Source organism: Microchirus variegatus (assembly GCF_963457635.1).
Source record: "Microchirus variegatus genome assembly, chromosome: 5".
Classification (NCBI taxonomy): domain Eukaryota; kingdom Metazoa; phylum Chordata; class Actinopteri; order Pleuronectiformes; family Soleidae; genus Microchirus; species Microchirus variegatus.
This window is the reverse complement of record NC_139806.1, coordinates 19,991,380-20,004,740: the sequence shown is the minus strand read 5'-3', so window position 1 is coordinate 20,004,740 and position 13,361 is coordinate 19,991,380. Positions and strand designations below refer to the sequence as shown.

The following is a 13,361-nucleotide window of genomic DNA, read 5'->3' as shown; positions in this document are numbered from 1 at the left end:
CAGTGCGCGAACGTCACCAAAACCTCACAGGCAGGTTACCCTAACCCTAACCCTTCCAGTTCCAGACACATTTAAATGCAATAAATAATCACAACAATCACTATTTAATGTAACTATCTGAATCAGCTATAGATATATCATCTATATCGATTGTCCCGTCGCCTCTGACGTCAGATCAAAGACTGTTGGCACGCGTAATGGAAACTCAGCCTGACTGAATGAACACAGATGAAACCAGGGACTGACTGGGACTAAAAAGCCGTTGTGATGATCCGCTTTATTTATTTATTTACTTATTGACAAGAAAGTCACACATCCATTAGATCCATAGAAACAGCAGAACTCGCTCCCTGGCTGCTGCAGTCAGGAGGAGAGCGCAGCACCTTCTTTTCTTTTTTTTACGGCAACATCCATAGTCCACAGTTTTCTTTGTTTGATACGTCAGGTAATGATGGAGCTGTCCAAAATACCGACGCAGGATTATAATAATAATAATAATAATAATAATATAAAAAGATCCTATGGACCCGGGGAACAATATGTCATATATGCCTCGATCCCAGTTATCCGCTCATCGCAGAACGAACTTTCTGTTCAGTGGCTTCAAATTTAATTCTGCGCTTCCGTTGAGTCTGCTCTTTCTCCATGTGGACAACTCTTGACTGGCGCAAAATCCTCATTTAAATAGGGCGGTCTTAACCACTTCTGCGCCTGTAATCAATTGCGGCCGCAATCTTAGTAGTTCACCCGCAAAACGTAACCCAGTAGCGGGCGCAGTCTTTCTGCTCGCGCAAGCAATTTAGCGCTTGCTATTTGGAATCTTAGTAAATCAGGCCCTTAGAGTATTTAGTAACTATTATTCACCCAGACAGTGATTAGATGCCCCCCCCCCTTTACCCCTTATATATATATATATATATATGTATATATATATATATATATATATATATATATATGTATATATATATATATATATATATATATATATGTATATATATATGTATATATATATATACATATATATATATGTATATTATGGCATGCCGTTCAGGAAATTAATCTTTGTATATATTGAATGAAACCTTGAATATATATAATGAAACCTTGAATATATTGAATGAAACCTTGAATATATATAATGAAACTTGAATATATTGAATGAAACTCGAATATATTGAATGAAACCTTGAATATATATAATGAAACTTGAATATATTGAATGAAACTTGAATATATTGAATGAAACCTTGAATATATATAATGAAACCTTGAATATATTGAATGAAACCTTGAATATATTGAATGAAACCTTGAATATATTGAATGAAACCTTGAATATATTGAATGAAACCTTGAATATATTGAATGAAATCTTGACTGACGTCAGACTTCACGGAAGTGCCTGCGGCCATCTTCTGTATCGAGTGGATGCTGCAGCAAAAAGTGACAATGAGTCAGGCCGCTCGCAATCTCGTTGCAGCAATATTAAACAATGAGGACATCATTAAGACACTGGCGAATGCGTGTGAAAATGCCCCCGATACACCTGCTCAATATGCTGCCCGTTCTTCTGACGAAGAAGTTCGCTCCCTCTTTAACTGTGGCAGACCGACTACAACAGCTGTTTATCAGGCCAATCTCAGTATGCCTTCAACCTCACAAAAGTGCCCCAAAACAGCCCCTGTGTACAATCTCCGGCCGTAGCCCAAGACTTGATTTAGGTTTCAGGTGATTTAATGAAGGTAAACACAGTGAATGGCCGTGCGTAATGGCACTGCGCTCTGACGCGGCACTTCTCCGGGACTGGAGAAGCTGCTGCGACTACAAGGATTTTGTGAAATGAAAGAGAAGCTCTTCATATATTGTGTGGACATAATACGAATCACCCACAATCACAGACCAATGCAGGCTGAATATTTAGTTTAATATTGAACGTATTTGATGATCGGCGACACATTGTCAGTTTGACAGCGGATTGACAGACAGACAAATGCATAATGAGATTATGCCTTACGGAGAAAATTTCTATGGAATTAAAAAAATATATTACTACATTACTGCTGTGTTTATCACTGTAACACAGTTTAATGGCATATATCAACCACAAAATACATACATGAATACAGTGTAACTGTTAAAACTGTCTGTATGTCAATCCGCTGTGTGAGTAACGTGCCCAAAGCTGACAATGTGTCGCCGATCATCAAATACGTTCAATATTAAACTAAATATTCAGCCTGCATTGGTCTGTGATTGTGGGTGATTCGTATTATGTCCACACAATATATGAAGAGCTTCTCTTTCATTTCACAAAATCCTTGTAGTCGCAGCAGCTTCTCCAGTCCCGGAGAAGCGCCGCGTCAGAGCGCAGTGCCATTACGCACGGCCATTCACTGTGTTTACCTTCATTAAATCACCTGAAACCTAAATCAAGCTGACCGTACATACCTATACACACAGCAGATGTTCTGTTAATAGTTCTGCTTTTTTATGAAGGATTCGCTGTTACCAGGGCTCATCATAGCTGCACCGAGATATAGAATATGATGTATATCTTTATATGTAATCTACTGAGAGCCCTCATCTAGTTTTAAAATAAGCCTAGCTATTCTTACCGCTTGTGTCTTGGGCTACGACCGGAGATTGTACACAGGGGCTGTTTTGGGGCACTTTTGTGAGGTTGAAGGCATGCTGAGATTGGCCTGATAAACAGCTGTTGTAGTCGGTCTGCCACAGTTAAAGAGGGAGCGAACTTCTTCGTCAGAAGAACGGGCAGCATATTGAGCAGGTGTATCGGGAGGATTTTCACACGCATTCGCCAGTGTCTTAATGATGTCCTCATTGTTTAATATTGCTGCAACGAGATTGCGAGCGGCCTGACTCATTGTCACTTTTTGCTGCAGCATCCACTTGATACACAAGATGGCCGCAGGCACTTCCGTGAAGTCTGACGTCAGTCAAGATTTCATTATATATATTCAAGGTTTCATTATATATATTCAAGGTTTCATTCAATATATTCAAGGTTTCATTCAATATATTCGAGTTTCATTCAATATATTCAAGTTTCATTCAATATATTCAAGGTTTCATTCAATATATTCGAATTTCATTCAATATATTCAAGTTTCATTATATATATTCAAGGTTTCATTCAATATATTCGAGTTTCATTCAATATATTCAAGGTTTCATTCAATATATTCGAGTTTCATTCAATATATTCAAGTTTCATTCAATATATTCAAGGTTTCATTCAATATATTCGAGTTTCATTCAATATATTCAAGTTTCATTATATATATTCAAGGTTTCATTCAATATATTCGAGTTTCATTCAATATATTCAAGGTTTCATTCAATATATTCGAGTTTCATTCAACATATTCAAGTTTCATTATATATATTCAAGGTTTCATTCAATATATACAAAGATTAATTTCCTGAACGGCATGCCATAGTATATATATATATATATATATATATATATATATATATATATATATATATATATGTATATGTATATACATGTATTAGGAGCTATTCCAGCTCAGTTTAATTTTGTTGTTGCTTCTAACACACATTTTGTAAGACAACCAACTGTTAATTCTTTTACAAGATTTTTACATGTATGTGAACGAAAAACCAAATGACCATATAGGGTTGTCTTGGTCGTCCCTGACCATTATCACAAACCAGGAAAACAATGAGGCTTTCACTGGGAGTGCTATCCTTATCAGAAAAAGTCACATGATTTTAATATCATTAAGATAATCTCCTTTCTCACATGGCCTTGACAAAAATTCCATCACCCAGCGCAGTTTTCTCTATGGGCTAAAGCTAAATTGTCTTGAATGTCAAGCAATAACAAGCTGAATCGTTGCCTCAGCACTGAAAGTATTCAGCTGTTTGTACTTTCAGTTGTTTGTACTGTGTTATCAGCATTATACAAGAAAGTATGCCATTTGAAACACACTCAATAGAATGTGCTTGTGGGGCTGAATCTGTCTGTGAAAACTATTTTACTTTTAACTTTTTTACTACAAATGAGGCGTTGGAAATACTGACTCTTGTGCAATCAGGAGAGCAATGATCTCTTACAGATGTACTTTGTCATATGCAACCCATTTTACTTGTTTTAATAGTTAAATGATTTCACTGAAATCTGTTACTCATCCCACACAAAGGGAGGAGCATAACGTCTATATATAACGCAGCATGTGGAGCTTTTACTCCACATAACTGTGTGGTCCTCAGAGTAATCAGTCATGGGACTCCTGCTCTCTATCCTTATTGGCATTCTTGCCTCTCTGATCGGAGGACTTTACCTTCTTGGTGTGTTTCGAAGGCGGCAGCCAGGAGAGCCCCCTTTGGATAAGGGGCTCATCCCTTGGCTGGGTCATGTCTTGGAGTTTCGCAGGAACACACTGAAATTCCTCGAGAGGATGAAGCAAAAGCATGGCGATGTATTCACAGTACAGCTGGGAGGGTTTTATGTTACATTTCTTCAGGATCCTCTATCGATTGGACCTTTTGCAAAAGAGAGGAGAGAAAAACTAGACTTTAACAAGTTTGCAAGGCATCTTGTACGCAGAGTATTTGGTTATGAAGCTGAAGAGGATGAGCACCATATTCTTCAAGTCTCCAGCAACAAGCATCTCAAGGGAGATGGCCTGAAGGTACTGACACAAACTATGATGACTAATTTACAGACTCTGATGTTGCACAGAAGTGATGGAGCTGCAGACAAAAGCATCTGGATAGAAGATGGACTCTTTATGTACAGCTACAATATTCTTTTTAGGGCCGGCTACTTGTCTCTGTTTGGGAACACACCACCTGAGTCAGAAGGAAGTGAAGAGAAATCGAAAGACAAGGATAGAGCTGAGTCACAGGCCTTATTCTCTGAATTTCGTAAATATGACCAACTCTTCCCTAACCTGGCGTATGGGGTGCTCACACCCAGGCAAAGATCGGAGGCAAAGACGTTGATGGAACTTTTCTGGAAAGCTCTGTCAGTGCAGAAGATGAAGCTCAAAGACAACATCAGTGGCTGGACATGGGATATGCAGCAGTACAGAAATGATATCGGTATGAAGGAGTCAATGATTGACAGGTACATGTTTGTACTTCTTTGGGCCTCTCAGGGTAACACAGGGCCAGCCTCCTTCTGGCTGCTTCTCTTCCTCATGAAACACCCAGAGGCCATGGCAGCAGTAAAGGAAGAGGTAGATAGGGTTGTGAAGGAATCAGGACAGGAAGTGCGACATGGCGGTCCTTTAGTTGACCTGACCCATGAAATGCTGATGAAAGCATCCATCCTGGACAGTGCTCTGGATGAGAGTCTCCGACTCACTACTGCACCCCTTCTCACCAGAGCTGTGCTTCAGGATATGACTCTCAAAATGGCAGATGGTCGTGAATATTTCATTCGCAAAGGTGACAGAGTGGCAATGTTCCCTTACAGTGCAGTTCATATGGACCCAGAGGTCCACGCTGACCCAAGTTCATTCAAATATGACCGCTTTCTCAATCCAGATGGGAGCAAGAAAACAGATTTTTACAAGAAGGGGAAGAAGGTGAAGTATTACAACATGCCCTGGGGTGCTGGGGTCTCAATGTGTCCTGGACGTTTCTTCGCCTCCAATGAAATGAAACAGTTTGTTTTCCTCATGTTGGCCTACTTTGAGTTTGAGCTGAAGAATCCTGATGAGAAGATACCTGAAACTGACGACAGAAGATGGGGCTTTGGATCCATGCAGCCTGTCAGAGATGTTCCGTTTCGGTACAGACTCAGATATTAAACCAATTTCAATGGGTGGAGGTTTAGCACTTAAAATATGCACTATCAATGATCTGTTTTTAAGGGAAGAGAAACAGTGATTCCTGTTGATCAAGTCTTGAATTGTATTAAACTAAAATTTTTCTTAAAATCTAGGAAAACAAAAATGCTTTTGCATTGTTTTATACATTTGTGTTTAATGATGTTATCACGATGGTTTGAGTTTGATGTAGTCTACTTGTAAATGTGGTTCCTTACCTTTGTTTATGAATGTTTCAAATTATTACATGTATCCTCATAATTAAAGGGACTTTTAAAAATGTGGTCATTAATGCTTAATTTTGAATATTTACTACGTAGCACAAACATATAACGTGACTGCTGCATGATTGAAATAGCTGTGGGGATTGGGGTTAGGGTGGCAGTAGATGTGGAAGAGAGAGATCAGGAGCAAAAGCATAACGGTTGTATTAAATCACAATAGTTCTAAAGACAGTCATCATGTGAATATCACCATATGCCAAGTCTCACGTGTGATTCATGAAACGTGACACTTATGCCACCCAGTCCAAGGGAATCATGTATAAGTGTGCGCAGCTTTCATACTGAAAGATGGCGTACTCACAAAATTTGAAAAGTACGTACGCAAAAAAATTAGCAGATTTATAAAACTGTGCTTACGTCGAGTCCTGTACACCTTCTCTTTATACATCCCATCGAACGTGAAACTGTATGTGGTGCCGAATGTAAAAATTCAGTCACACTTTTCTGGCTGATATATTTTTATTTTTACCTCACTTTCCTCACATTTAGCTAATTTTCTTCACATTTGAGGTACACATTAAATGCTAAATCTAAATGCTAAATCTCCATCTAAATGCTAAATCTTTATCCAAATGCTAAATCAAAATGTTAAATACTTAATCTAAATCTAAATGTTACATCTAAATCTAAATGTTACATCTTAATCTAAATATTACATCTAAATCTACAGTGGTATGCAAAAGTTTGTAAATTTTCACGATTTTCCTTCATAAATCATTGGTCATGACATTTCAGTTAAATATATCATATAGGAGACAAACACAGTGATAGTTGAGAAGTGAAATAAAGTTTATATGATTTACAGAAACCAGCAAGAATTATTTAAACACAATTAGGCATGTGCATAAGTTTAGGCACCACAAAAGAAACATTTTGTGCATCCTCCTTTTGCAGCAATAACAGCCTCTAAACGCTTCCTATAGCTTCCAATTAGAGTCTGGATTCTGGCAGAAGGTATTTTGGACCATTCTTCTTTACAAAACATCTCCAGTTCAGTCAGGTTTAATGGTTTCTGAGCATGGACAGTCGGCTTTAAATCACACCACAAATGTTCAATAATATTCAGGTCTGGGGACTGAGATGGCCATTCCAGAACGTTGTATTTGTTCCTCTGCATGAAGCCTTGGTAGATTTTGAGCAGTGTTTAGGGTCGTTATCTTGTTGAAAGATCCAGCTCTGGCACAACTTTACCTTTGTCACTGATTTCTGGAAATTGTTCCTAAGAATCTGCTGATATTGAGTGGAATCCATGAGACCCCAACTTTAACAAGATTCCGAGTCCCCGCACTGGCCACACAGCCCCACAGCATGATGGAACCACCACCACATTTTAATGTAGGTAGCAAGGTTTTTTCTTGGAATGCTGTGTTTTTCCACCATGCAAAACTTCCCTTGTTTTGCCCAAATAACTCTATTTTAGTTTCATCAGTCCACATCACCTTATTCCAAATGTGCTTTAGCATATCTCAAGCGACTCTGTTTGTGGTGGGTGCAGAGAAAAGGCTTTTTCTGCATTACTCTTCCATACAGCATCTCCTTGTGTAAAGTGCGCTGAATAGTTGAATGATGCACAGTGACACCATCTGCAGCAAGATGATGTTTTAGGTCTTTGGAGCTGGTCTGTGGGTTGACTGCGACTGTTCTCACCATCCTTGGCCTCTGCTTATCTGAGATTTTTCTTGGTCTGCCAAGAATTTTACACTTTCTGTAAATCATATAAACTTTATTTCACTTCTCAAATATCACTGTGTTTGTCTCTTATGATATGTTTAACTGACATTTCTCATCCAAACAACCAATGATTTATAAAGGAAAATCTTGAAAATTACAGGGGTGCCCAAACTTTTGCATACCACTGTAAATGCTTAATCTAAATACTAAATCTAAATGTTAAATCTAAATCTAAATGTTTAGAATATGCAAAAAGCCCACGCCTGTCAGCGTCTACAGACCCGCCCACACCTGTGACAGACTGTTGTGGATGTATTATCAAATCTGGATAGAGCACTGCCCCCTTGCTTCCGTTCATTCCTATGAAGCTGCTCACCCAGCACATATGCCAAAAAGGTTTTTGACTTCCATGTTAGTTTCGGGTTTAAACCATGGATTTATAAATTCATGCAAAAACAACAACAGTAAAGTGAATACATTAAGCTGAAAAGTACAATGACGTAGTTAAAGATTAAAACAATCACTAAAAATAGTTTATTTACTTGACCATGGCTATTAGTTTATGTGTTGTTACAGGAATCATATTGTTTTTGCCTGATTTCCCTTATATAATTGTATAATTATAATTCGGAACAATAACAATGTGTTAAAAGTAGTTTTATAACTCCAGATTCCTTCACTCAACACGTTTATCTTCAATTCTAATTCGCGTGTTCATCACATTTAACAGTAACTTCATGAACTGATAGTGACGATAAGACAAACATCCTTCCCGGGTGAAGTGACCGCAGTCCACACCGGCATCAGTGTGACGATGTCCGGGACTGAAAACAGTGATAAAAGTTGTGGAAAGTTTTACAGGCGTCTCTTGTATTATTTTGGTCAACAGCAAAATTGCTTTTTGGGCTCCATGGGATTTTTTTGTTGCTGTACCCTCAGTGGCTACCATGTAAAAATTGTCTTCAAGGCAGAGGGGGCGGTGCTCTATCCAGTTTATATAATACATCCATGACGGTCCGTCACAGGTGCTTCACAAGATTTAACATTTAGATTTAGATGTAGCATTAAGCATTTAACATTTAGATTTAACATTTAAATTTAGATTTAGCATTTAGATTTAGATTGAACATTTAGATTTAGCATTGAGATAAAGATGTAGCATTGAGATAAAGATGTAGCATTTAAATTTAGATTTGCCAGTTAGATTCACGATTTAAAGGGACACTGTGTAGTATTTATGGGTTTATATAACCCAAAATCCACTTTTTTATACATATTATGTGCTCCTGCATTGTCTAGTCGCTGTATAATAGTTTTTGTTTCATTTTCGTAGTGTTTCAAAAAGTCATGTAAAATAACATGGTCGCGGGCTGCTGTTGCATAGCCACTGTTAGCAGCGAGACGCCATGTTTCTACCGGAGCCTGTAAGGACAAACGCGAGAGAACAAATCAAGCGTCGCTTTACTTGAAGCAGAAGTCCCGCCTCCACTCTCTCTGCTTCGTCTGCTACGGCCGTGGTAGCTCGCGGTAAAATTCAAAATACATTTTTACATTCGGCACCCCATAAAACTGAGCGGAGGTGAATGAGTAACACACCACGCCCTTGTTCCACCCACAAATAAATCTACAAATGACAAATTGTTTGTTGACTATACAAACTTGGGTTACTCAACCCAAGTTTGTAAATGTTTCAGTTTGTTTTGTTTCCCTTTGAGCACACTCAAGTTACCTACCACCCTTTATGAAAAAGGCTGTCCATCCTGGTTAACGGGTGAAGAATTTTGTAGAATGAGTCGAATAGATGGAATCTGAAGATGGTGGAGCTGAAGACTGAAGTGAGCAGTGATGGGAATGGAAGGGAATGATGAGGGGGAAACCAGATGGAGGCAGCTTGTGCAACTCAATCACATCTGTAGAACAGCTCAACAACAACAAAAAACTGCCTGCACAAAAGGTGCAGGAAAAATAATTAATTTTCCTTATTAATAGTCCACATTATGTCTTTGTGTTACACAAAATATCACATATAACATCATAACATTTCACTCACACAGACTTTAACTTGCAACCAAGCTTAATAAAATAGCTTAACAATAGCCCTGTACAGCATGGCCAGGTCAGACCTGAAAAGAGGAATCAGGGAGGCCAAGGCGGCCTATAAGAGGAAAATTGAGGACCACTTTGCTGTGAATGATCCCAGAAGAAGGTGGCAGGGAATTAATCACATAACCAACTATAGAAGCAGTAACCAGGTGACTGCTAGGACTGATGCCTCGCTGGCAGAGGAACTAAACAGCTTCTTTGCCCGCTTTGAGACAGACAGGCCCTCAGCAGCCACAGCACTCCCACCCCTCCCCAGCACTGGCACAATGACACTTCAGGAGCATGAAGTGAGACGTGTGCTGAGGACAGTGAACCCCAGGAAGGCGGCTGGTCCCGATGGAGTACCCGGTAAGGTACTCAGAGCTTGCGCCGACCAACTGACTGGAGTCTTCACAAGAATATTCAACCTGTCCCTGGCGCAGGCCATCATCCCACCCTGCCTCAAAACCTCCACCTTAATTCCCGTTCCCAAGAAGACAGCAGTGGACAGCCTCAACGACTACAGACCTGTTGCACTTACGCCCGTGTAGTCATGAAGTGCTTTGAGAGACTGGTCTCCCAGCACATCAGGGCCCGTCTGTCTCCCACACTGGACCCACACCAGTTTGCCTACAGGGCAAACCGATCCACGGAGGACGCTACCACCATAGCGCTCCACACCGCGCTGAGTCACGTGGAGCACCGGGGGAGCTATGTCAGAATGCTCTTCCTGGACTTCAGCTCAGCCTTCAACCCCATCCTACCGGAGATCCTGGTCCAGAAGCTCTCACACCTGGGTCTCTCCAACCCCACCTGCCTTTGGATTAAGGACTTCCTGTCAGATCGTCCACAGTCTGTCAGACTTGGTACACACCTTTCCAGCACCATCACACTCAGCACCGGCTCCCCACAAGGATGTGTTCCCCTCCTCTTCACTCTTTACACACACGACTGCTCCCCGACCCATCTCTCAAACAACATCATAAAGTTTGCGGATGATACCACCGTGGTCGGGCTCATATCAGATGGAGATGAGTCTGACTACAGAGATGAGGTCAAGAGACTGACAGCGTGGTGTTCAGTTAATAACCTCAAACTGAACACCACAAAAACAAAAGAGATAATACTGGACTTCAGGAAGGGCAGAGCGGTCCTGGCCCCACTGTACATAAATGGGGACTTGGTGGAAAGAGTCCACTCCATCAGATTTCTGGGCGTGCAGATATCCGACGACCTCTCCTGGACTGTCAACACCACGGCGGTGGTAAAGAAGGCACAACAGCGTCTCCACTTCCTGAGAGTGCTCAGAAGAAACAACCTGGAGGAGAGGCTGCTGGTGACCTTCTACAACGCCACCATAGAGAGCATCCTGACATATTGCATCACAGCGTGGTTTGCAGGGTGCTCTGCAGCAGACAGGAGAGCGCTGCAGAGGGTCATTAACACAGCCCAGAAGATCACAGGCAGCTATCTGCCTAGCCTGGAGGATATTGCCAGCTCTCGCTACCGAAGCAGAGCTGGAAACATCATCAAGGACTCTTTCCACCCTGCAAACCACCTGTTAAATCTGTTACCCTTGGGCAGGCGGTACAGGTCACACAGAGCCAGAACAAACAGACTCAGGGATAGCTTCTTTCCCAGAGCCATCACAGAAGTAAACACAAAATACAAATTGGGTAACCTGCACACACACACACGTATGCAAATACTGATCATATTGATCAAGTGCAATAAATTGACAATAAACTGATGTATACTTGCAAAAACAATAAACGATCGAATACAGTCAAGAACTATACAAACACACTTAAGTGCAATACTGCTGAAAAGTGCAATAACTGCTGCTCATGTTTACAATGTTACACTGCTCAGGTCAGCACTTTCTCCTTGTTTAACTTGCCGTTTTGTTTACAAAAGTTTGCTGCAAATTGTGTGTATACATAATTAATGTATAGTATAGTTTATGTATATAATTTTACAAAAATTTCTTCATTTTTTCTTTTTTCTTTTAATGTTATTTATATTTGAATGCAAATTGCACCAAAGGGAGTGGTACTCAAATTTCGTTGTACACAATACAATGACAATAAAAGGCTATTCTATTACAAAGAACATTTCCACACAATGCATAACCACAGAACCAGAGGCACAGCTTGTGAACAGGCAAGGCAGGAAACTGCTTGGGGCACAAAATTCTTCATCCGTTAACCCTGAGGGCTGTTTTTACTGAAATGTGCAGTTACCAGCCGCCTCCCTGTCCCCCTTAAAAAACAATGGGCGATTTGCAATGACATCTCAGTAGGAAACCTCCCTAAAGGGGCCCCACCTCACTTTAACCTGTGTGAAGTTATCGTTCTGCAAGTTGGAAAATGAAGAGGATTATTTGCAGTGTAATGCATATCTTTTTTACTCAGTTTTTTCAGTTATTTACAGTATTTTATTGTTCTATATATTGTTTTATAATGTGGGTTCTTTACAGTGTAATGTATTTTTTATTCAAGTTTATATAGTTTTTTTAAAAGCTATTTACAGCATTTTATTGTTATTTACATTCATATGTTCACTTACTTTTTAATTTCAAGGTTTTTCCATGTTATTTCATTCCTTTTGAAAAAAATATATATTTTGAAGTCATACATTTTTCGTTGGTGTCAGATTATTTATAACATAATGGGGATGAACACTGGTTGGAAGGGCCCCCTGAGAATTTTTGCAGAGGGCCCCTAGAGACTCTAGAATCGCCTCTGCACATAACATTGACTGTCTGCTCAGGTTAGCTGAATTAGCAGACCATTACTTAGCCCTTCCTCTCGACATTTTCACACCTTTTTTTCCAAATAAACATACCATTTACAATATCACCAGGTTATGAGCTTATCCCGACATAACATAAATAATTCACAGTGTCAAGCTATAATCATATTTCAAAATTATCACAACCAGAGTGCTAGCTAACCATGTGTGCTAACAGCTAACTCACCGGGATATTCATTAACCACGTCGTTCATGTAATAAGATAAATGTTACCCCCAACCAGTAGGTGGCCGCACTTGTATCATTAGTTTACTTACCATATCGTTATGACGCATTACATAAAGAGAATGCACAGCTATGTTTTGTATCATTAGCTCACAGAGTTTAATAAAATAAATACTTTTGTTCCTTCAAGCAAGATTCTTATTAATGTAGTAACATTACAGTTCAGACGGGTTGGCAACTCCGTAACAGTTGGATGACTTCTCTTTTCAATGGTCAAAACCTCTTCTAAAGTAGCCTTGATACCTTTCTACTTCATGACAGCTTCCTGCTGACACTGCTAAAGTCAACTTCCCACACATGTCTGTCTTTCTCCAACTGAAAAAAACTCACATTTGCATATGCAAATGTTTTATCTCTTTTGTTGACTGACTACTCATACAAAGGGAGGAGCATAACATGTATTTATAATGCAGCATGTGGAGCTTTACTCCACATAACTGTGTGGTCCTCAGAGTAATCAGTC

At 39.8% G+C, this 13,361-nt stretch overlaps 1 protein-coding gene across 1 annotated transcript; it reads left to right on the top strand.

Annotated features, from left to right (window-relative positions):
• Nucleotides 1–4,268: 4,268 nt before the first annotated feature.
• LOC310927791 (5-beta-cholestane-3-alpha,7-alpha-diol 12-alpha-hydroxylase-like) lies at nt 4,269–5,840 on the top strand (the record flags this gene model as incomplete). Its single annotated transcript, XM_083890184.1, has 1 exon — nt 4,269–5,840. The coding sequence occupies one exon, from the start codon at nt 4,269–4,271 to the stop codon at nt 5,802–5,804; it is 1,536 nt and encodes a 511-aa protein (XP_083746310.1). The 3' UTR covers nt 5,805–5,840.
• Between the last annotated feature and the right edge of the window lie 7,521 nt (nt 5,841–13,361).